Below are 20937 nucleotides of genomic sequence, written 5' to 3'. Positions count from 1 at the left end.
CACCAACCTTGGATAAATTTTCGTTCTCACAAAAAAAGGGCCCCCGAGGAGCCGGAGGTAATTGAAGAACACTGACATTATCGACAATTGATACAAATTATATTAATATAAATATATTTAGTTAATATATTATTAAATGTATAATTTTTTATTATACATATAAATGCTCCATAAATAAGCATGCATCTTGTAATGCTATAATATATTATATATTATATATTGCAAAATTATATTTTTTTTCTCTGCAGTTATCATTTCTATTAATAATCAAATTTGGATAACATTAAAATCTCAATTTTTAATAAAAATGATGATTAAATAGAAATAGTAACTCGAGTATTATTGGGTTTTAAATACATATACATGTCTACGAAACTAATAAATCATAAAATTAGTATTATATTATCAGTTTCTTACCTTTAATCACTTAAGTGCAGCTATATATACATATATACATTCTATATTATAAGGTAAATAAAAAGAAAATAAAACACTCTTTTGGGAAAAATGGTTTAGATGAAAGTTGTAGGATTTAAAAAGATTTATTTACCGATCATATCTTGAGTGGCGTCGCCAAGGTCAAGTCAAGGTCACATTAATTTTTTTAAACGGGATCCCATTTTTAATTTCAGAACCTAATAGTTAATGTACAAAGCTTTTTAAGACATTACATAAAGTTCATTTTTCGTCAAGTACTTTCAAGGCTATCTTCTTTCTGAATGAAATTGTGCTTTTTATCCACACGCAAAAATTCAAAATATTCGCTATTTTAAAATTTAGTTTTTTCTTTCCAAAATAATGTTTAGTAATATGGAATATAACTACGATGAAATAAAAGAAATTAGTATTGAAAGTTTTGTTGCTTTTTTACTGAAAGTTTAATGCTTTTATGACGGAGGTTTAACTTAATTGGATGTATTTTGTTTGAACTGGAGAATAATACAACGTCGAGTATTTATATGCTGCCACTATTTATTATTGTATATGCTCAAATATGATAAACATATAACAACTGCCAATATAAGTTGTACTTAAGCTATTCTTATTTACAGTGAATTAAAACTATTTTAAAAGCCAAACCAGATTATACATATAGAATAGATCTAAAAGAAATGTAAGACATATTTCAATAGAAATAGATTCGGCATAAATAGTAGGTTACGTTAAAATATCAATTGGATGACAAGTAATGTACAAAGATTATGTCAAAATGGAGTATCGCATTTGCTACAGACGTTTCGGCGCAAATGTCTCGTGCGCGCGACTTGGTGTTATACATTAAATTACATGTATGAAAGTGCGCGTGTGAGGAAGGAAACGAAACCATTGAGCATAGTCCTTATACATTTTGTCCTTTATCTCTTACGATCATTAGATCCACTTCGACGAGAACGAGATCGACGGCTGTGACTGCCACTACGGGAACGTTTTGATCTGGAACAAGAAAAATATCGAATACACAGTTAGATAAGCCTATTCTTTTCAGCTAAACTTCTTCGTCCTTCCTCTTTTTCTTTTCATGTTGAAGAGAGCAACAAGTTCAGTTAAAAAGAGCAGATCTCATCTGGAAGATATCACTTGCTTTGAAAATTTTGCCAATTTTAATTCACTCAAATTTGAAAGAGGAACGATGATCTACATTTTTAACTCGTTACAATATCAGAAAAACATGAAATCCACCAACCTTCTTCCACGACTGCGACTGCGAGATCGTGACTTTCTTCTACCGCTATCCCTGCGTTCCCGGTCCCGATCACGCTCGCGATCGCGATCGCGATCGCGGTCACGATCACGATCGCGATCGCGGTCACGGTCACGGTCGCGATCGCGGTCACGGTCACGGTCCCGATCGCGGTCACGGTCGCGGTCGCGATCTCTATCACGATCGCGATCCCTATAGCCCAATCCTCCGCGGTTCCTGTCCCTATCGCGATCTTTGTCGCGGTCCTCCCTGTCTCTGTCCCGTCTTCTGTCGAGCAGAGATTCACGTTTCTCCTTACGCCTCTCCTCGACGGTTTTTTGAAGTTCAGCGAGTTTCTCACGAATTTTGATAAAACCGAGATGCAGTTTTCCACCAAAGTGATCCGCTAGTCGTCTATCATTATCATGTATGCCAAGGTAGGCGCTGCAAACTTCGCACACTCTCAGTTTCTGTTGCTGATAACTTGACGCCGGCATGCTGTTTCGATACTCCTGTTCCGCTTCATTCTTCTTTTTGCGCAGCTCGTCGATCTCGCCCATTAGTTTCATCGACTCTTCGACAAAGCCCTCTTCGCCGAGTTGCTCGGCCTTGGCTAGTTTCTTACCGATCTCCTCGGCGAGCACGTGGACGTTGTTCGCCTTCGCCGCCACTTCCGCGCTCAGTTCCTCCTGCGTCTCCGCCAGTCGTTGTTTGGCTTGTTCCGTACGACGGTCGCAATCGGCGATGAAGTTTTGGAGATGTTCCATGGCCTGGAAATTCGAAAAAGTCATGAAAAATGCATTTAATCGAAATTTTAGAATTTCTCGATGATAATAAATTATCCACTGCAAATTGTGAACGAGACAAGATTTCTCTGTAAAATAGCATTCATTTGTATTGTTTAGTCTACATGTTACAAAGTCATAATTGTTTAGTTTAAACACAATTCTTAGGGCCATAGCACACAAAAAACTCAAGACCGTAAGACATAAGCAGAAATCAACATGTTGGATAGTCTACTGCTTACATTATGGCTTTGCAATGATTGATCAATTCGCTTACTGCTTTATTGTGTACCATGGCCCTAATGGTCACTCTGCACAATAATAGTGAACGTTTAACCCTCCGTCAGCAATATGAAATTTTCTTTACCCGCAATCTGGATTTTCGAACTTTAGTACAGATTTTTACATGATTCCGAATTATAAAAATCTGAAAAAAAATAGTTGTATACTTATAAAAGCTTTAATAAGTTTTTACTATCATAGAAGCTGGATAGTATTTTACTTTTTAAATTTATTTATAATCCACAGAATTCACAGAATAAAAAAATCGACTGTGTCTTTAAAGTCCAACATCGCCGGTGGAGGATTAACATTAAAAATTAAAATAATGCGATAAAATGAATACTCACATCAATGTCATAGAAGTGATCTTTCTTCTTTTGCGCGGCCTCGTAGTCAGCCCGTAGGGCCAAGTCGTGAATCTGGGGGCATTCTCCCAGGTCCATGCGCTACGATTTACAAACCAAATCATGATTAGATTTACGATCCCTCCGTTCGTACGCGGGCCTTATCGATTCTATGCGTTATATGAGTTAGAAACCCTTCCCAACATTGCGTATTAACGAGATAACTTCTTACTTGACAAGAATATAACGTACTTGGTCGCGGTACCGCGACTGGAAAATAGCACGAATCAATAATCTAGGAGAGAGACAGAGATGATACGACAAAAATTCTGAGCTTACATCGCCTGTATCCTTAGGATAAGGCGGTCCAATATATTTTCTTATATTTTCTTATATTTCTTTTCATTCTTTTTACGTGAACTCACGGTAAGTTCGTCTTCCTGCACAGGCTAGGATAGAACGTACAATAATGAAGCGATCGAGATCGTCAGGCGATCTAGAATCGCGTGTAAAAGTAGAAATGCAGTTTTTACAGATAAATAGTTTGTTGTTTTCACTTACAGGGTGGCAACAGTTCTCCGCCTGACACGAGAATGCGATGGCAATGAAGCTATAATCAGCACACACCTTAAGTTTCATAATGTTCACTTTTTTTCTACGAAAGAGAACTTACAGCCTATAATGGTTTAATATACTATTTTACGTACGGCACGAACCGTGTCTTATGTTGGCTGCTAAACGAATTTTTAGAAAAAAAACGGATTCAATACGTACACATCCAATGGTTGAAGGAAATTTTTCTAATGGAACTGGCGCTTGTTGTACTAATCCGCCTAATCACACGTCTCTCTGCGTCATGCCACCTCTTATATTTTCTCTGCCGAGACATGTTTGGATGTTGCAAATTGCCAAAGATATTATTAAATATTCACGCGAATGAATCCAAAGAACTTTGTTAAAAGTTCTCTTTAATCGTTGCGGTTGTACTTAAGATTGCGTCCCATAATTATAAAAAAAAAATAAAAAAAATTAAAAAAAATCTTTATTAATCTCAAAGTCTCAATTCGCGCAGCGGTGCGAGTGACGTAAAATTTTTCCTTGTTTTTTGCACTTTTAGAACGGAATCGAGAACGGAGAAAAATCCTCCCACATGAATCTCTCGCGCGAGGAATGAAACCGACAGCGATTGAATGTCGTATAGGTACTTGGCAATTCGCAAATCTTTTACTTACATATCACTGCTTCATTTCCTGCACCCATACTTCCACCGGATGATATATATTTTCTCACACACATTCTCAAAGTAAACTTCTCATTCCTACCTGCCGTAAACGGCATTATTAGTAAGAAGCGACATTAAGACATCGTCTCATGAATCAGCATGACGCTACTCACCGACTCACTGTTTACAGGCCTTTTCGAGGGAATTCTGGGAAATTTATTCTTTCGGCATATTACTCAGCCTCACCACCGTGTGGAAAATCGGTAGAGGGGCTGAGATAACCGCCCGCCTTTACGTCATTCGTATCGAATTAATATATATAGATATGTATATAGATATAGATATAGATATGCATATATATATGTATATCTAGCACTTGAATTATGGTAAAGGTAAATCAAATTGTAGGTGTAATACGTACGTCCTCTTCTCGTTTTCAGTACTTACAGTAACGCGCGTGTGAGAGTGACAAGTACAACACGGACATATGAGCGGACAATACTCGCAACAATATTGTACAATGGATCTGATTGGAATTGCTTTTTCCAGAGACTCTGGAAATAGAACTGTAGTTACGTTGACATTAGTGGATCTGCATATTTCTCGTTCGAGCGATTGCCGTTAGTATTTTTTCGTGTTTAAAAAAAAAATATTTTTTTTATATTCTGCCTTCGTTTGCTCTCTAATACCGTGTTATCGATATTTTTTAATGATTCTCATTATGGAAATTATACCGCGAGACCTTCAGAAATGTTTGCTATCTCTCGCCGTTACGTTTCAATACATTCTCATAAATTTCACGACATAATATATACGATCTGATCCCATCTAAATGGGATTTTTTTTATTTCGCAAAATGTCACATTCTAAAAGCGTTAGGTATTATTATGTTCATTATGTTAGAAAGTTGAACTGCTAGTCTGTGTAATCTGTGTTAACTACTTTATATTTGCCAGTTCTACTGGAATTGTATTTCATCATTTGAATTTGAATACAATTTTGGTTGAGAACAAAGGCGACACTCCGAGAATAAAGCACATTCCTTTATATTTTCGTTATATTCAAGTTATGCACTCGAAGAGAATTTAATTAAAATCTTTGAGAAGAAATGATAACGAGGGACACAGATTGATGTGAAATAAAAAGAAATAATTCGTTAATTCTGAAAGAAATAAAAAGAGATAATTCGTTCATTCTGAAAGAAATAAAAAGAAAAAATTAATCAGAGATAATGAATTTGTTCGAGATAAAATTAACTGCCAACTTCAGACTCTCCTTACTTCCGTGATAGAGAATTGTTATCCAATATAAGAAAACTTGATAAAGTTCTCGACATTTACACGCGTGCAAATATTTATACAAAATAAAATTATTTATTACAAAATAAATATATTACTTATATAAAATAAAATTATTCATACGAAATAAATTCTGATATCTGCAAATGGCATTGAGAGTTAAAAGTAACTAAGCTTAGATCGAGCATTTTGTCGTATAAAGAAACTTTTCTAGTAGCTGTCTGACAATGAGAAATAGAAAGAGAAAGAGAGAGAGAGAGAGAGAGAGAGAGAAGAAAAAAAAGAGCGAGAGAAAGAGAAAGAGCATAAAGCGAAATAGAACTTTTAAAATGCCTGTCATGCAGACTATAAAGTTTATAATAGAAACAACTTGACATTATTATTCCAATAGAGAGGCATGTTTGCATATATTGGAACATCGATCCCTCTTGTTATAAACTCGAGACATCAGAGAAGTGGTTCAGGCAGCTACGTGTAGAAGAATGTAAAAGAGAGAGGGGAGAGAGAGAGAGAGAGAGAAAGAGAGAGAGAGAGAGAGAGAGATAGCAAACACCCCTGTGATCAATTCCCACAAGATGACACTGAAATGCGCGAAGCAGTACTATAGAACATTAATCATAATTCGTTCATGTATCATTAATCCCGCGTATGCTGTAACTAATAAGTGTTGCTCGATCGACCGCATATATGCAGAATGTGTGATTGCGTCTTGATTTCAAGTCACCACAGTCAGCTGCCCGATATCATTGCGATTGCAGTATTTTCAGTACATGTTAGATATATGTATATATACATGGATCCATACGCGACGTTCTGGGAAATAGAACAGGCAAAACTGAGTTCCGCGGTCTGGAAAAAGAAAAACGATATGAACGTGAATGCGATATTTTTGCGCGTTTTAAGGCCGTACTTCCAGGTCGCGCAAGTACATTTGACTGTTCTAAACCCAAGGATCTATGTGTGTGTGTGTGTGTACAATAGTACGATTAACAAAACGCCTGCCCCGTGTTGCACTTCGACGGTATCCAGTGTGAATTGATCGTAATCAATTCCTGAGGTACGTGTCGGATAAATAAGGCGAAACGCTTCCCCTTCCGACGCTTATCCCTTTTTATTTAAATTCGCTTATTAAGTCCTATACAAATGACGTTCTTACGATCTACGGACACTTAATGCCTACGTATGGTACTGAGCAGTGAGCACACCGATTGGCACAGATGAAGAAGAAAAAGCGCTAACAAATGGAATGTTCGTGATGAATCTATCTCACCTATCTATTTTAAGTTCATCTAAATTCTATGGGCGGATATAATTTCTAAATAAATTCTAAAAAAAAAAAAAAAAAATGCTCTTCAGCTTCTACATTCGAAACAGCTAATCAATATTCTACATACATTCTTCTATTTGATTTTAAGTGAAGGTGTACCTTTGTACAATGCAAAGGGATATTCTAATTGTGTAACGTATGTATGTGTGACACACAGTACTAAACAAGTCAGTGTGCATACGAGTTCATGACCGTGGTAGTAAAGCGGAATACAGACCTTCATAATCAATTTATTGCCCTTTATACTAAAATGGATTTGATCACGGTCTGACTCACTGGACAGCAAATAGCGCAATCAGGAAAAATGAGGCAAATTAAGGAGAAATGACATAACGATCTGACGAACAAATTAGTCTTTATAATTAGAAATTCTTTATAATTATTTGTGAAATATACATACGTAACAGCAAAAGGCAGCATTAATTCCAAATTTTGTCAAAACAAGAAAGTGGCTTTGATTACTTCAAGAAAAATTATTCTTATTTATTTTTCTACTTGTAAATCAGCTAAATTATTAATTATTTCATATTTATGTCTTTAAACAGCAATAATACTATTTGTGTTTGTGCACACAGACTGTTTGATGACCATTATAATTAAGTGTATGGATATGTAAGTGAAATTGAATATTAACGCTTTTTAATTGAATATTCAACTATTAATTACAAAGTCCCTATTTAAAAAAAAATGTATATGGAAGACTAAGAATATACTATAGTATATATAATATATACTCATATTTCCCTAATTCTTCGTATACATTTCTTTTCAAGAATAGGAGCCTAGATATTATAAAAAAATTATGATTACACGATTCCATATGCTGTATTCTATTGACTTTGCTATCAATCTATTAATATAGAACTAGCAACACAGTAAATTACTTTTATAGAAATAACAAAATGTTATTAATACCACTTCTATCATTTTTATTACATTATTTATGATATATTTGCACTTATTAAAATATTTAAAAATTAAAAATTAGTAAAAAATTGTCTCCCCAATCAGCATACAATATTTAAAAAACATTTTTTAAACATTTAATATTTTCACATTAAATAAATATTTAAAAAATATTTAAATATTTCTTTAATATTGTGTGCTGATTAGGTCTACTTTTCGTATTCACATTATTATTGCTAATTTGTAGTTAATACTACATACGATTCGAGGTGATGGATGATTCTATATGAAAGTGATTGACTAATGGCTGTGTCACATTATGAATTGGAGATTGAGAATTGCGAATTAGAATTCAGGCAATTAGAATGAAACGGATAAATCAAAATTAAAATTATCCGATGGTCAAATTCTGATCCTTAATTTGCAATCTTCAATCTTCAATGTGTAGTGTGACACGAGCATAATACAGCTTTTACTCTCTGAATTTTTTGAAATCTCTAGTCAAAATTGAGCCAATCTTAAAAAAAGAGGGCTCTTAATCTCACACGTCGAAATACGAGACGTCACACAATTAAATTAATCCCAATTTAACTTACTGTTTATCTTTTTAATTCTCAGAATTATTCTCATAATTATTAGTAAAATTATTTAAATAATAAACCCTTGTAGTAAGATTTTACTTTCCGGAGTGAGATTTTTCACTCTAAAAGTTAGAGAGTGAACGCTGAATATTATTGTACACTTATTTGATATAATATTGGTGCTCTCTTTAAACAATTCAAAACAAACGATTTCGAGGTTCAATGCAGTCTCCAGACGATCAATATTGTGCAATAATACGGATCATCTAGGAGCCGTTTTATAATCAGCAAGTCCTGGGTTCAGAACTTACTGACCCTCAGCTTATATATCCCTCGAGTTAAGAGATTGATTGAAAAATTAAAGGTTGTAAGAGTGTGAAGAAATATATGAGATGAGCAATGGTAAACAGTTTTGGGAATCCGCGTATCATCGATAAAATATAGATAATATATTGGCTAGAAAAACGTAGGTTAAGCAAATAGATCGTGCAATCAGTGTAAAACAGAATTTAGGAAATAACAAAAAATAAACCCAGAGAAGATAAAAAGTAACTACAACCTATTATTTTCTCTGTCTACATCGGGGATGAAATAAATAAATTCTAATCCGTATGTGTGTGTGTGTGTGTATATGTGTGTGCGTGTATGTGTGTGTTGTGTATGTATATATATGTATATGTATATATACAGGATGCATTTATTTTCTGCGCATAGTGCCAACGGTGTGTCATACGTGTTTAAATTCGCTGCATTACGGAATATTATACTCACCGTCGACGAGAGGATTTCATGGGGGCAGCAGGCCAGCAAAAAACTCTTGCAGACCTTCGAGTCGGAGTATTTCACTTGAAATTTGTTATTTTCACCTGGAAACAAGTTCAGAGTTAACGGTGACGATTTGACATCGAGGAGATAAGCGTATTTATAAGGGTAGGGTGCTACATTGTTAACAAGTATGGCCGGCGATCGCGCTTTTCAACTCGGACTCGCACTCGTCTCGTTATCGCTCACTCCGCGAGCCACATGCCGCCGTAACGATGCGTAAGAAGCGAGATAATGTATGTACCATTTCGTCCTGTGCCCATTAACTGGTCGAGCATAGCTCGCATCTGGTCGTGCGCCGTCATTTTTCGTGTAGGTCGTTGTACAACCTCTCAAATGCACGACACACAGCTCAAGTACTTAAATCAAAAGTAAATCGTATAGCCACGCCATCCGATTGCACGCACACATGCGCGCGTAGAACACCTCGGTCTTCACGTTCACGAACTTTCGGGCCCGAGAGACAGAGGACTTTTCCGCCTGATCACCACGCCGCGTTCGACGACTGCAGCGCCACCGCGCGTAGTCAACGGCTACGTTTCCATGACGTTCGACGTATCGATTGGCTGTTCCGCGCGGGACTTTTGACGGTGCGACTCGTCTCAGCCAATACGGTCGTTTGGCGAGCACGCTGAAGTTGCTGCAAAACGTTCGCCTTCTGATTGGCTATCGAATAGAGAATCGACGTCACGGACGATCTATCGATCGATGCATCCGCCATTTTGTCGGCAGAAGAGGGCAGGAAATTTTTAATAGATTGTGATAGATGTAATACGAATCGATCGCGATCATTTTAGACCGATTGTATCAATTTTTCTCACTAATTACATTGTAACATTTGGTTGAAGTGTTTGAAATAAAGAATTATTCTCGAAAGGAAACAAGAAATATCTTTTTTCTATTCTTCCTTATTTTATTTGTTATTTTATATGCAAAAATATTGTTGATAAAATTATTCATAAAAATTGTTAAAATTTAACGCACGTGAATTTAGGATTCTTTCAAGATTTTAATAATAGATAAAGAGAGAGAGAGAGAGAGAGAGAGAGGAGATCGTCTACAGGACGCCGACAAAGTTCCAACGGTATTTAAACCAGGGGTTGCACAGCGACTTCGAACACGTCGAAGTGCAATGACCGGCGGCCCCCCTTGAGAGTTTAAATCAAATTATACACTTCCGTGTACAATATCCAACATTAAAACTTACACTTTCACGACTATTATAATCGCAGCATTGTCTGCAGATAAATGTAAATATTTCCCTAAATTATAAAATCTTTAAATTACAAATAGTCTCTATTATAGTTATAAAAAAATCAGGGTTTTAAAATAAGCTTTTTTCATCTCTTTCACATTTATATATAAAATTGTACAAAATTAAGTGTTTTTAAGCATTTTGATATAATTTTACATACATATTTAGGTATTATTTGTAATTCTTAACGTCTCACTATTAAATTCATAATATCAAATTATATCCGCTTTGAATTATTTTTAATAATTTTTATAGATCGCCACTGCGACAATATGCGTTAAATGCGACTAAAGTAATGAAGTGAAGAACAATTTAATCAAAAAAATTAAATTGGTCTCAAATTTAGTTTATTATTTATTAAATTCATTAATATAGACAATGTTTACTTTGAAACTAATTTATATTTATACAGAAATGGATTGGTTTATGTTTTGACAACACATCAGAATTAAAAATAACGAAATATTATTTAATTCGGTATTTTATTACAATGTTTCGATATCTAACGGTGGTCGCGTTCGACGCGACGTTTTCGTTCGTCTCTCTCTCTCTCTCTTTTCGTTAATCGGGCAAAACTTACCTTACTTAGTTAGCGTATTGCATAATAGTTTCCGAAAATTTCTCAAGCTGAGCTGAACGACAGTCGCGAGCTGCGCGCAGAAACCGCATGCAGAAAAGAGAGACGGAGCAACCGGTAGCGGAGGTGGTGGCGACGGTGGTGGGCTGGTGGCAGTGGTAGAGGTATCCAGGACTCTCCGCGCTCTCGATCGTGACCTGAGAGCGAGCGAGTAAATGCAGCGAGCAAACGTAAAAGCGAGACCAAGGAATTAACCGGCGCGGAGGAGGTGGAGGCGGAGGAAGAGGGAAAGACCTCGGTACCGCGAGCGAAAGCAAGAGAAGGCTGGAGAAGCGGCGAAGACGAAATAGTAGGTGGATGAAGAGGAGGTGATGGCGGTGAAGGAGAAGATGGAGAAGGAGGAAGAGGAGGAGAAAAAGAAGAAGGAGGAGAAGGTGGTAGCGGCGACGTCGGTGGTGGTAGGAGAACCAGCCTCCGCCAGTCCATCCACGTGTTCAGTATAGTTGCGCGTTATGACCCGGATGTTAGATCGTAGCCGCAGTTTCGCGAGAACCTGCCGACCCGGATATCCCCCCGCTCGTTGTTTACCAGTGATCAACCACTAATGTCTTCCTGGCTACCAAAATATGTTCAATCGGTAAGTTACGTCCGCGGTCCAGCACCCTCCTCATCGCCGTCGTCTTCGTCAAAGTTGTTGCCTCATACCTCGGCAAGGATGATCACCGACTTCTCTGAATGCATAAGATGCATCGCGAATCTTCCGTGGTCCAATCGAGAATTTCAAGATCCAGGCGAATTTTCTATTTTAAATTATTCTGCTTCGAATTCGAATCTCAGAGAACAATATGTCCAAAATGCGGACGCAAAACTTCCTGAAGACGTCATTAAGAGGTCTGTCAGACATCTTAAGTCTCCTTTTTAGACTTGCGTGTTGTCTGGGGCCTATAGGAAAAGTGGAAAACATTTCGGTCATATCATTGTTCAAAATTACATTCTTAAATGTTGAAAGAGTGTACCGAAATATATATTTAGATCTTTTCAAATTCAAAAATCCTTTGAAAAAAGCACACAATTAGACATCGGTGATCCGGTTGGACTAGGAAAGCAGTGAAAAAAACGTTGGACCACGAGAGGTAGACTTTTGCTTCTTCGGTACTGTCCGACTGGAAAATTAATAAAATAAAAATGACGTTAATCATAAGAAATTGAATGGAGAACAAACCGCTGATTCTTGAGTTGATTCGGGGGGGTGAGTTCTCCTTTATGACCGTCGAGATGCACGGCGAACGTTTCAGAGAACTCGGAAGGTTCCTTGCTGAAATACGAGACGTCACGATGTTGAAGTGAACAGTGGGTGGCCGATGATAGTTTTTCGCGAAATAAATACCGGAACGAATACGCGACGCGCGTTGTACGGCGCGACACGCACGTGCGTATCGCACGCGCGTGCCGCGGCAAATGACGGTAACGTCAGCGTGTGCTTGAAGGATAGATGCGAGCAAGTCTACGAAAGGCGCCAGCAAACTTCGAAGGGACCTGATAAACGCCGAAATCGCGAATCTACGTGACTTACTGCCGTTACCGCCCTCGACACGCCAGAGGCTTTCCCAACTGCAGCTTATGGCCTTGGTCTGCGTATTCCTGCGAAAAGCCAACTACTTTCAGCAAGGTATAGCGAACGGAGAATTTGCTCACGCCTTTAAATCTTAAAGCTCTCTACCTTCTTCGCGTCTCGAAGTCACGAGCGACTTCTCTCTGATCGGCAAATTTTTATTTGGAAAAAATGAAAGTTTAATTCGTATAAATGTCGAAGCGCGACATGTGATATTTACTGTCGATTCTGAAGTTTTAAGATGTTCTGAGCTGTGTGGAAAAATATTGAAATGCTATGTGGAAAGAACTTTGCTAAAGTATTTAAAAAATCAGATAGATATATATACTCGTATAGAGATGAAAATAATTTTGTTTGATCATCAAAGTATAATTATATAGGAAAATCAAGGATTTGCTGCAAAATGTTTTGACATTTTAGCAACTAGTTCGAATGTCTTGTACAATTATTTTGACAAAATTATTTTCAGATCTGTAAAATTTTTAAATACTTTAGCAAAAATGATTTTTCCGTGTAATAATTCACTGTTGAATGCGATATTTTATTTTTTTTATACGTCTTACTTTTAAAAATTTTTTATTTTTTAACACAATTATAAAAAAATTATCAACGTTAGATATCAAATGTTCATATCGATGATAATCAATAATAGGATAAATTGAATATTAACGTTGGATAGAAATTTAATATAGATTTCAGTATAACTATTTTATTATTAGAAATTGTTAAATTATTAATTTAAATGTTTAGCTTACCTGCGTTTAATATATCGAGGAAATTGATTTAATACGCGCGTCGCGTCACACCAAGTTACAACTTGTTACTCCATAAAATAAAGAACGTGATAAAGCGAGTCCATCGGCGTATCTCGCGATTACTATATCTTTACAGTAATTCACATCCATCGTCCGAGACTTCAATGCCGGTAAGCGCTCGTGCCATGCAATTCCCTGCGTCTCTACTCTGATATTTCAGCGAGCGCATTGGTACTCGAGCGTACTGTTCCCGTACATAATGACCGGGATACATTGTATAGACCGTCAAATACACCAAGTTAATGCTATTGTTGTCTAAAGATTAATAAATTTCCATCCTGCAGGTAGAAATTCTTTTAAATTCCGACGAGTCATTTTCGATTAATCATAATTAGACATAAGTAACAAGTATAAAAATTGTAGGGACCGTCAAATACAGCAAATTATTGTTGCTTAAAGATTATTAATAAGTTTCTTACGCGTGAAAACGTTTTTAAATTCTGACGAAAGATTCTAAACATAATTGGGCATAAGTAATAAATGTAATGTAATAACTCTTGCAATCATTGTTGATAGCAACGTTTGCATCATTTGTTATTTTAAAAAATATGCATGAGAGATTAAAATCGTTTCGAAATTATATTTTAACTGAAGAACTCTCTTTGAGAGTTATATCTCAGTAATGCACACACAATGCAAGAAAATTTATTATTAATTTCGATAAGAATCACTCGATGAAAAGTGATTGTGAAGTTGTCGATAAAAATAGGGATGAAACTTTATCGAGATACATTATTAGTTTTTTATCATTTTTTTTATTGATCTCGATGAAGAGACAGTTTTGTAAAAAGTCATAAGAAAACGTGTAAAAGCGGAGATAACAAAATGTGATTCTGAATTTTATCTGTCCAATACAGAAGAAGCGTTCGTTATTATTGTTAATCGAGAAATATTTCGTCATCCTTGCATTATCGAAATAAACGCTGAATTTGGAGAATCCGCTTTCGCGGTCCCCAATCTCTCCTCGCCTCGTAGGCTGTAATCGGCTGGTGACCCGCTCAAACGATTCGCGCAAAAGAGAATTTCTATTCGGTTGCGGGAGTCGGCCGGGTAACCCGGCTGTAAGCTTCTCGTAGACACAGGGAGAGACGGCGGGGAACGTGGTATCCCGGTGGGTACCAACAACGAGAGAGACTCGCAAGAGAGGAGAGCAGAGAAGAGGAGGAGAGGCGAGGCGAGGCGAGGTGAGGCGAGGCGAGGCGAGCGCAAAGCAAAGCGAAGCGAAGCGATGCAAGAAGGCAAGATCGGCCGGCGCGCGTTCAAACTCAGCGGAGTCTAAGCGCGAGTTCCGGGTGATCCGCTGACCTGTCGGCCTTTGCAACAACACTCTCACGCTCCTGTAACCCACACTCCTCCTCCCCGCATCGCGTCCCCCTCTCACTGTGTCTCACTCTTTCTCTCTCTTTCTCTCTATCGTTCCTCTGCCGCCCGCGCTACAGCTTCCCTTCCTCTCGCGCGCGTTCTTCTCCGTTCTCCTCTCTGCTCTCCTTGCCCCCTAACCTCCCTCCCACCCCTTTCTAGCCGTCTCACTCTTTCTCTTTCTCTCCCTCTTTCTCTCTCTCGCGCTCATTGTCTCGCGGTATCGGGTACTATAGTCCCATGTAGCGCCGTTAGTAAACGCTGCCGTGCTGCATTAGCATACGCATTTTTCCTCACCCTTCTCTTTCTCTCCTTCGTCCCGCGATGCATACCTTTTTCCCCTCTTTACTTTTTCGGGGAAGCCCCGTGCGAGGAGGGTGGCAAGCGCGTGAAAAAATACGAAATTGAAATGGATCTCTTTTTCTCTTTATCTCTCTCTCTCTCTCTCTCTCTCCCTCCCTCCCTCCTTCCCTTCCCCCTCTCTCTTTCTCTCTCTCTCTCTCCGGTCCGTTGGAAGCCCGCGCGTGCCCCAAGACTATAGCACGTGATTAAGACTCCAAACACAATGAGGTGTAAGAACAACATGTGAAGAATGAGGAATCAATATCTGTGAAAATGTAACATAAGAGGAATACCTAAAAACTGCACATTTGAAAAATATCGAATTTAATTAGAACTCCGATAGAAGGTAACACATTCTGATGACCTCGGATCGATCATACTTTTCAACTGATCGCTCAGCTTTTCTTCTTCTACGCGAAAAGCGATGATTTTACTGAAGTATCTAAAAATTTAGCCTGATACAGATCTGAAAATAATTTTGTTGGACCATCAAAATAATTACACAAGAATATCAAACGTGATAAGCAACGCTGCAGTTTGACATAGAAACCAGTTTAAGAGCGTTCTATATAATTATTTTGATGATCCAACAAAATTATTTTCAGGTCTGCAAGGAACTAAGTTTTTAGATGTTTCAGCAAAACCAATCTTTCTGTGTAATCTTGCAGCTATATTCTTCGCATTTTCTCAGATTTGCGTTTACATTTCTAGGATAAAAAGAATAACATTTACAGTTCGCGATAGACAGGCTTATCGAGTGCACTTGCACGTTGCATAAAATAAAAATAGAAGTAACGATGCTCGCCTATCGCCCTCTTGCCGACTGTAAACCCACATTGTAACAATATACACTGATAGCGATTTATCTTTTTTTTCCCTGACGCAATATGCTATTTTAGTTGTTCAATAAATATTATAATGGTATATATTAATCTGTTTGTTCTTTTAGACATCATATTTTATCTTGACGGTCTTGATTCTTTTTCATTTTTCCGTTTCAGCATTGAAAAACTGCCCGTCCGAGTCCTCGAATATTCCAACACCTAATATAGGATTTTCGAAAGTAATTATTTTAAATTTATTTATATCAATCGCTTGATTATTTTTACGCGCAATCGCGTATTTTCATTTATTTATTCATTATTTACCATACATTTATAGGATACAGACTATGTATCTTTTCCAGGCGATGTCCGGCTTTATTATGATGATGACGCAGCAGGGCAAATTGTTATACATATCAGAAAATGCGGCGGATTATCTCGGGCATTCTATGGTAATTTCGTCAAAAAAATTAACAATACCGTTTATACGGAAAGAATAATTTTGCTAAAATATCTAAAAATTTAACACGATACAAATTCTTAAAATAATTTTATTAAACTACAAAAGTACATAAACTTATAGTCTTAGTACATAAACATTTACGTGTGAATTTATATTTAATTCTACAAACAGATCTTTGAAATTTTTTTCAATCTCAAAACGCAATCATGAGCAGTACCAGAGTAGTGTAACATCACTTATTAAATGGACAAGCGATTTAATAACTTTTTGATGTTAATAAGCATCTTTAATGTTAATAATTTGAATTGTTAATGAGAATCTTAAATCTGTGAATGATTTATTGTGAAAAATATTGTCTCAGCCAAAATAATTATGTAGAAAATTTAAACATAATGTACAATGTTGTAAAAAATTTTAACATTCTAGCAACCAGCTAACAGAGTGTCTTACTATTATTTTGATAGTCCAGCAAAATTATTTTAAGATTTACTTAGTTAAATTTTTAGATACTTGAGCAAAACTGTTCTTTCCATGTAAATGTTTCGTGTTAGCAAGATGAACGTTGCATTTGAAACGAATCGTAATAAGACGAAAGATTTCCAGGAGGATTTGCTCATTCACGGGGACAGCGTGTACGATGTGATCGACAAGCAGGATCATATGATCGTGCAAAATCAATTATCCCGAAACAGTCCCATTCCCAGCGACAGGAGACTATTTCTGTGTCGAATCAACGTATCGAGAAATTCTCGGAGACAGTTGCGGTTCGGCGATCAAAAGGTGATTAAAACCCGCCGATTAACTTTAAGATGTCATTCATTTTTCGCAGATACCGCGCATTATTTCCTTCTATTCGTAGGTAATTCTCGTGGAGGGTCACTTTCTGCCATTCGTTCCCGTTTGCAATCGTAACGAGTTCGTTTTTCTGGCGTCCTGTACTCCGGTAGTCCTGCCGGAGACTCGAGAGAGCATCGTCCAAGGTGCGACGAATATCTTCACCACGATTCATTCGATGGACATGAAGTACTTGCATATCGATAAAACGTAATGTATATATTTACCATTAATTCACCATTAATTTTAAAAATTACAGAATTTTGTCAAAATTCAGTCTTCCTGAATGTTTTTCTTTTTTCGTAGCGCGGAAAGTCATCTGGAGTACACGCGAGCTGAGCTGGTCAACGTATCGTGGTACAATCTACTTCATTGGGATTCTATAAGGACCGCCTATTGCAAGCATCAAACTGGTAATTGCTGGCTGTGAAAAATTCTCTTGAGAACCCAAATAACACACAAAAGTTAACAAAAATCAAAATGACTTAATTTTAATTCTTAATGTTAATAAATAGTCAAATTTTTGTAATAAAATAGTCATTTATTCATAAAATAATTTAGATTTAGTTTTTATAAAATTAATTTAGTTAATTATTTATTTTATTATGTAAATAAAGTAAAATAAAAATTAAAAATTGAAATTTATTATTTAAAAAAATCATCATTTTGACTTTCCTCACAATAAAGTCATTTTGACTTTCTTTTGTTATGTTCCTTGGGAAAGAAAATGAAAATATTTCTACGGACAATTGCTGCGTAGTTTCGAAACGAAATTCTGACACTTCTTTCTGTATTCTAAATTGTTCTCTCTTTTTAATTTGATTTTAGTCATTCAATCTGATCAGGAGCGATCCACTACCGCTTTACTGAAACTACAAAGTCGCTCCGGGAGATGGTTCTGGGTCCATTGCGTGCTGCAAGTCAAAGACACCTCCGATGAGTGTCAGCATCCTATAATTGTTTGCACGAATCAAGTACTCACGTATGTTTGTAATTATTTTATCGTTTTCTTGAATTTTCTAACTAAATAATGCAATTTTATATTAATTTAATTTAATCGGTAATATAACTTAAAATAGTTTTTGTAGAAAAGAACGATTTTGTTAAAGCATTGAAAAATTTACTAAACCTGAAAACAAATTTTGTTAGGTTATCAAAATAATTACGTAGGACGCTCAAACTAGTTGTTAGAATGCCAACATTTTTTGCAGGATTGCTCATCGTATTTGAATTTCCTACATAAATATTTTGATAATCCGACAAAATTTACTTTCAGATCTGTATCAATCTAAATTTTCAGATAATTAGCAAAATCATTCTTTAATTCCATGTATATATCGCGCATACAATTAATTACAGCGACAAAGAGGCAGAAGTAATGCGCTCCAGTTCATGGCTGTACCAATATTCGTCTCAAACGAAGTTCACTTACGGGCTGTGTCCCAGCGGTCAAGCTCGCGGCACCGTTTATCCCTCCACAGGAGCCGTTACCAATCAAGCCCAAGAATACGTTCGGACATATTCCAACGACACCGACGCCCAGCTCTCGCCATCTCTACATTCCGACCGATCCGAGACGGAATCGCATGGTGCCTCGAAGATCGCGCAGTCAACAGATTATCCCAATAGGCGGCTTCTGCGAGATGACGCGGAACCGGTGGATATGTCTATAAGCAGCGCGGAGCAGCACGAGGGTAGAGGCGTCCAGGGTACGATCTCTGGTCATCAGCAACATGCTCTGGATGACGCGGTCAGATATCATCATAAGCAGTACCACAAGAACTCGCTACACCTGGCCGGTTACCGGGCGAAATTCGCTCAATGTCACAGCACGCAATACGCCAGCGGCTGCGCGGACGTGTTATCGGTACCCAGCACCAAGTATTATCTTACCGACCTCGACCGAGACTACTGTTGTGGTACGGAACGGAGCGGTTTGTTGCTGCACAAGCGGCTGTCGACGAAGGCGTTGTTTGCGCCAGCATCCTCGATCACCACCACGGCGGCTGAACCGCTACCGCCCGATACCACCCCCCTGGAGAACTGGGGCACCACCAACCCGGCGTGGTCGGACGCGCTGCAGAGGGTGCCAGACGTGGTACATCAGGAACTGAGCCCGTACATCACCACGCCGACCACACCGGTCAACACGCCCGACTCGGATACACTTGGACACCCGGAGGCGCCCATTTTCAACTTTGACTGGGCCGGCACCGAGCAGCACGTGCCAAACTTGAAGATTACCTTCCATCGCAGCAGCATCGCGGCCACCACAACTGGCCACCTTGCTGCCCAGCCTAGGAAGCAGCATCAAGACGCGGTGCAGCCCATCACGCTACAGTTACCACGTAGAAAGGGACAGTCCACGGAGAACGACAGCAAGGACTTCCCGAAATAAATTAGGAAATACGTATAAATCTGAAGGGGCTATACAGTAAAAGTTTAGGGGACAGTAAAAGAGTACAAGAGTAGGGAAAATTTATACAGGAACACACATAAGAGTCAAGAAAAAAATCAAAATTACTTTATTTTCATTCTTAACGTCAAGTAAACAGTTGTAACAAAAAGTCATCATTTTGACTTTCATGACGTCAAAGTAAAGTCATTGATTTTCTCTTGACTCGGTTGGTTCCTTGGATAGTTTTCCCACAGTCTTTTTTTTATAGTAAAAGCGTAGGTAAACGTTATCGTCGGATACTAGTTAGTTCGTAAATAAAAAGTAAAATTCATGTAAGAAATTAGAGAAGAAAGTAAAGACGAAGGTAAGGACTAGTACTATCTACGTACCAAGCGGAAATGTGTGTGAGTGCGAGGGAGCGTCAAGAGAATCGAATGCGAACACAAAAGGACGGCGTCGTACTTATATACATCTCTTTGTCACAGACAACGGAGTATATTCTTCCAAATTCTATCGGTATCGCGTTACACAATTTTCTACACGCTCGTTCGTCTTCTCCCTTTCTCTCTCTCTCTCTCTCTCTCTCTCTTTTTTCTTTTATCTCTTTACGTCTCTTTGGCATCTTATATGTTACTCTCGAATCGTAAATTCTTCATTAATATAAAACACGTATATAAACATAGACTGATTACATCGGTGTTTACAATAATCTACGATTAAAAAAAGTCGTACATCATTTCGTTTATCTCCGGTATACGCTTTTTATGCGAGAACATTCGTTTTGAGATAAATAGTACGCATCGTACGCGTATATTCCAAGTGTATATATATTTATATTATATATATTACATATATAATATTGTACATTATTATATATGTAATATATATATTACATATATTATATATATATTATATATAACTATGTATGAATGTGCAGTGTCGTAAGAGGGTACCCAGGTACATGCGCTATATATGTTTGAGATTTCCTTTGAAAATATCTAAATCTTACGTTTAACACACGATCGTGAAATATATTCGCTTTGTACATTTCAACGCATTCGACGAAGGAGAGTTTATCATTTTCTTTGGCGCAACGTTATGGTGCGTTGCGTGTTACATTACGTCTCGACGTGATGTACTACAAAGGAAACAGGTAAATAAAGAGAGGCAGTTAATCGTTTGTAGCAGTAGCAGCAGCTTCAGCCAGTTT

At 37.4% G+C, this 20937-nt stretch overlaps 2 protein-coding genes across 3 annotated transcripts; one reads left to right on the top strand and one right to left on the bottom strand.

The window, feature by feature from the left end:
* Window positions 1-864: 864 nt before the first annotated feature.
* On the bottom strand, window positions 865-9714 carry LOC108750083 (putative RNA-binding protein Luc7-like 2). Of its 2 annotated transcripts, XM_018489319.1 has the most exons (5): window positions 9493-9714; window positions 9198-9292; window positions 3096-3194; window positions 1685-2451; window positions 865-1434 (listed from the first exon to the last, which is right to left on the bottom strand). In XM_018489319.1, exons 1-5 carry the CDS (start codon window positions 9551-9553, stop codon window positions 1356-1358), a joined length of 1101 nt encoding a protein of 366 aa, XP_018344821.1. In that variant the 5' UTR covers window positions 9554-9714; the 3' UTR covers window positions 865-1355. The 2 variants fall into 2 exon arrangements, with proteins under 2 accessions (XP_018344821.1, XP_018344822.1); XM_018489320.1 differs by lacking the exon at window positions 9493-9714 and having other exon boundaries at window positions 3096-4880; window positions 9198-9275.
* Window positions 9715-11578: 1864 nt separating this feature from the next.
* Window positions 11579-19814, top strand: LOC108749906 (neuronal PAS domain-containing protein 4). Its single transcript, XM_018488929.1, has 9 exons — window positions 11579-11717; window positions 12568-12749; window positions 16210-16271; window positions 16395-16484; window positions 17099-17275; window positions 17355-17539; window positions 17636-17742; window positions 18158-18311; window positions 18689-19814. Exons 1-9 carry the CDS (start codon window positions 11707-11709, stop codon window positions 19725-19727), a joined length of 2007 nt encoding a protein of 668 aa, XP_018344431.1. The 5' UTR covers window positions 11579-11706; the 3' UTR covers window positions 19728-19814.
* The last annotated feature ends 1123 nt before the right edge of the window (window positions 19815-20937 follow it).

Source organism: Trachymyrmex septentrionalis, unplaced genomic scaffold (genome assembly GCF_001594115.1).
Source record: "Trachymyrmex septentrionalis isolate Tsep2-gDNA-1 unplaced genomic scaffold, Tsep1.0 scaffold32, whole genome shotgun sequence".
Taxonomy (NCBI): Eukaryota; Metazoa; Arthropoda; class Insecta; order Hymenoptera; family Formicidae; genus Trachymyrmex; species Trachymyrmex septentrionalis.
Note: the sequence above shows the minus strand (reverse complement) of the source record. Positions and strands in the feature narration are given on the sequence as shown.

Bases quoted from the DNA above. Each gene is read 5' to 3' on its own strand.
- LOC108750083 (XM_018489319.1), bottom strand. From the start codon at position 9,553: ATGACGGCGCACGACCAGATGCGAGCTATGCTCGACCAGTTAATGGGC. The intron at 9,293-9,492 runs GTACATACATTA...ACTTGTTTCCAG, and splicing joins AATGGGCACAGGACGAAATG to GTGAAAATAACAAATTTCAA. The intron at 3,195-9,197 runs GTGAGTATAATA...TGTAAATCGTAG, and splicing joins ATGAAATCCTCTCGTCGACG to CGCATGGACCTGGGAGAATG.
- LOC108749906 (XM_018488929.1), top strand. The intron at 16,485-17,098 runs GTAATTTCGTCA...AAAGATTTCCAG, and splicing joins ATTATCTCGGGCATTCTATG to GAGGATTTGCTCATTCACGG. The intron at 18,312-18,688 runs GTATGTTTGTAA...AATTAATTACAG, and splicing joins TGCACGAATCAAGTACTCAC to CGACAAAGAGGCAGAAGTAA.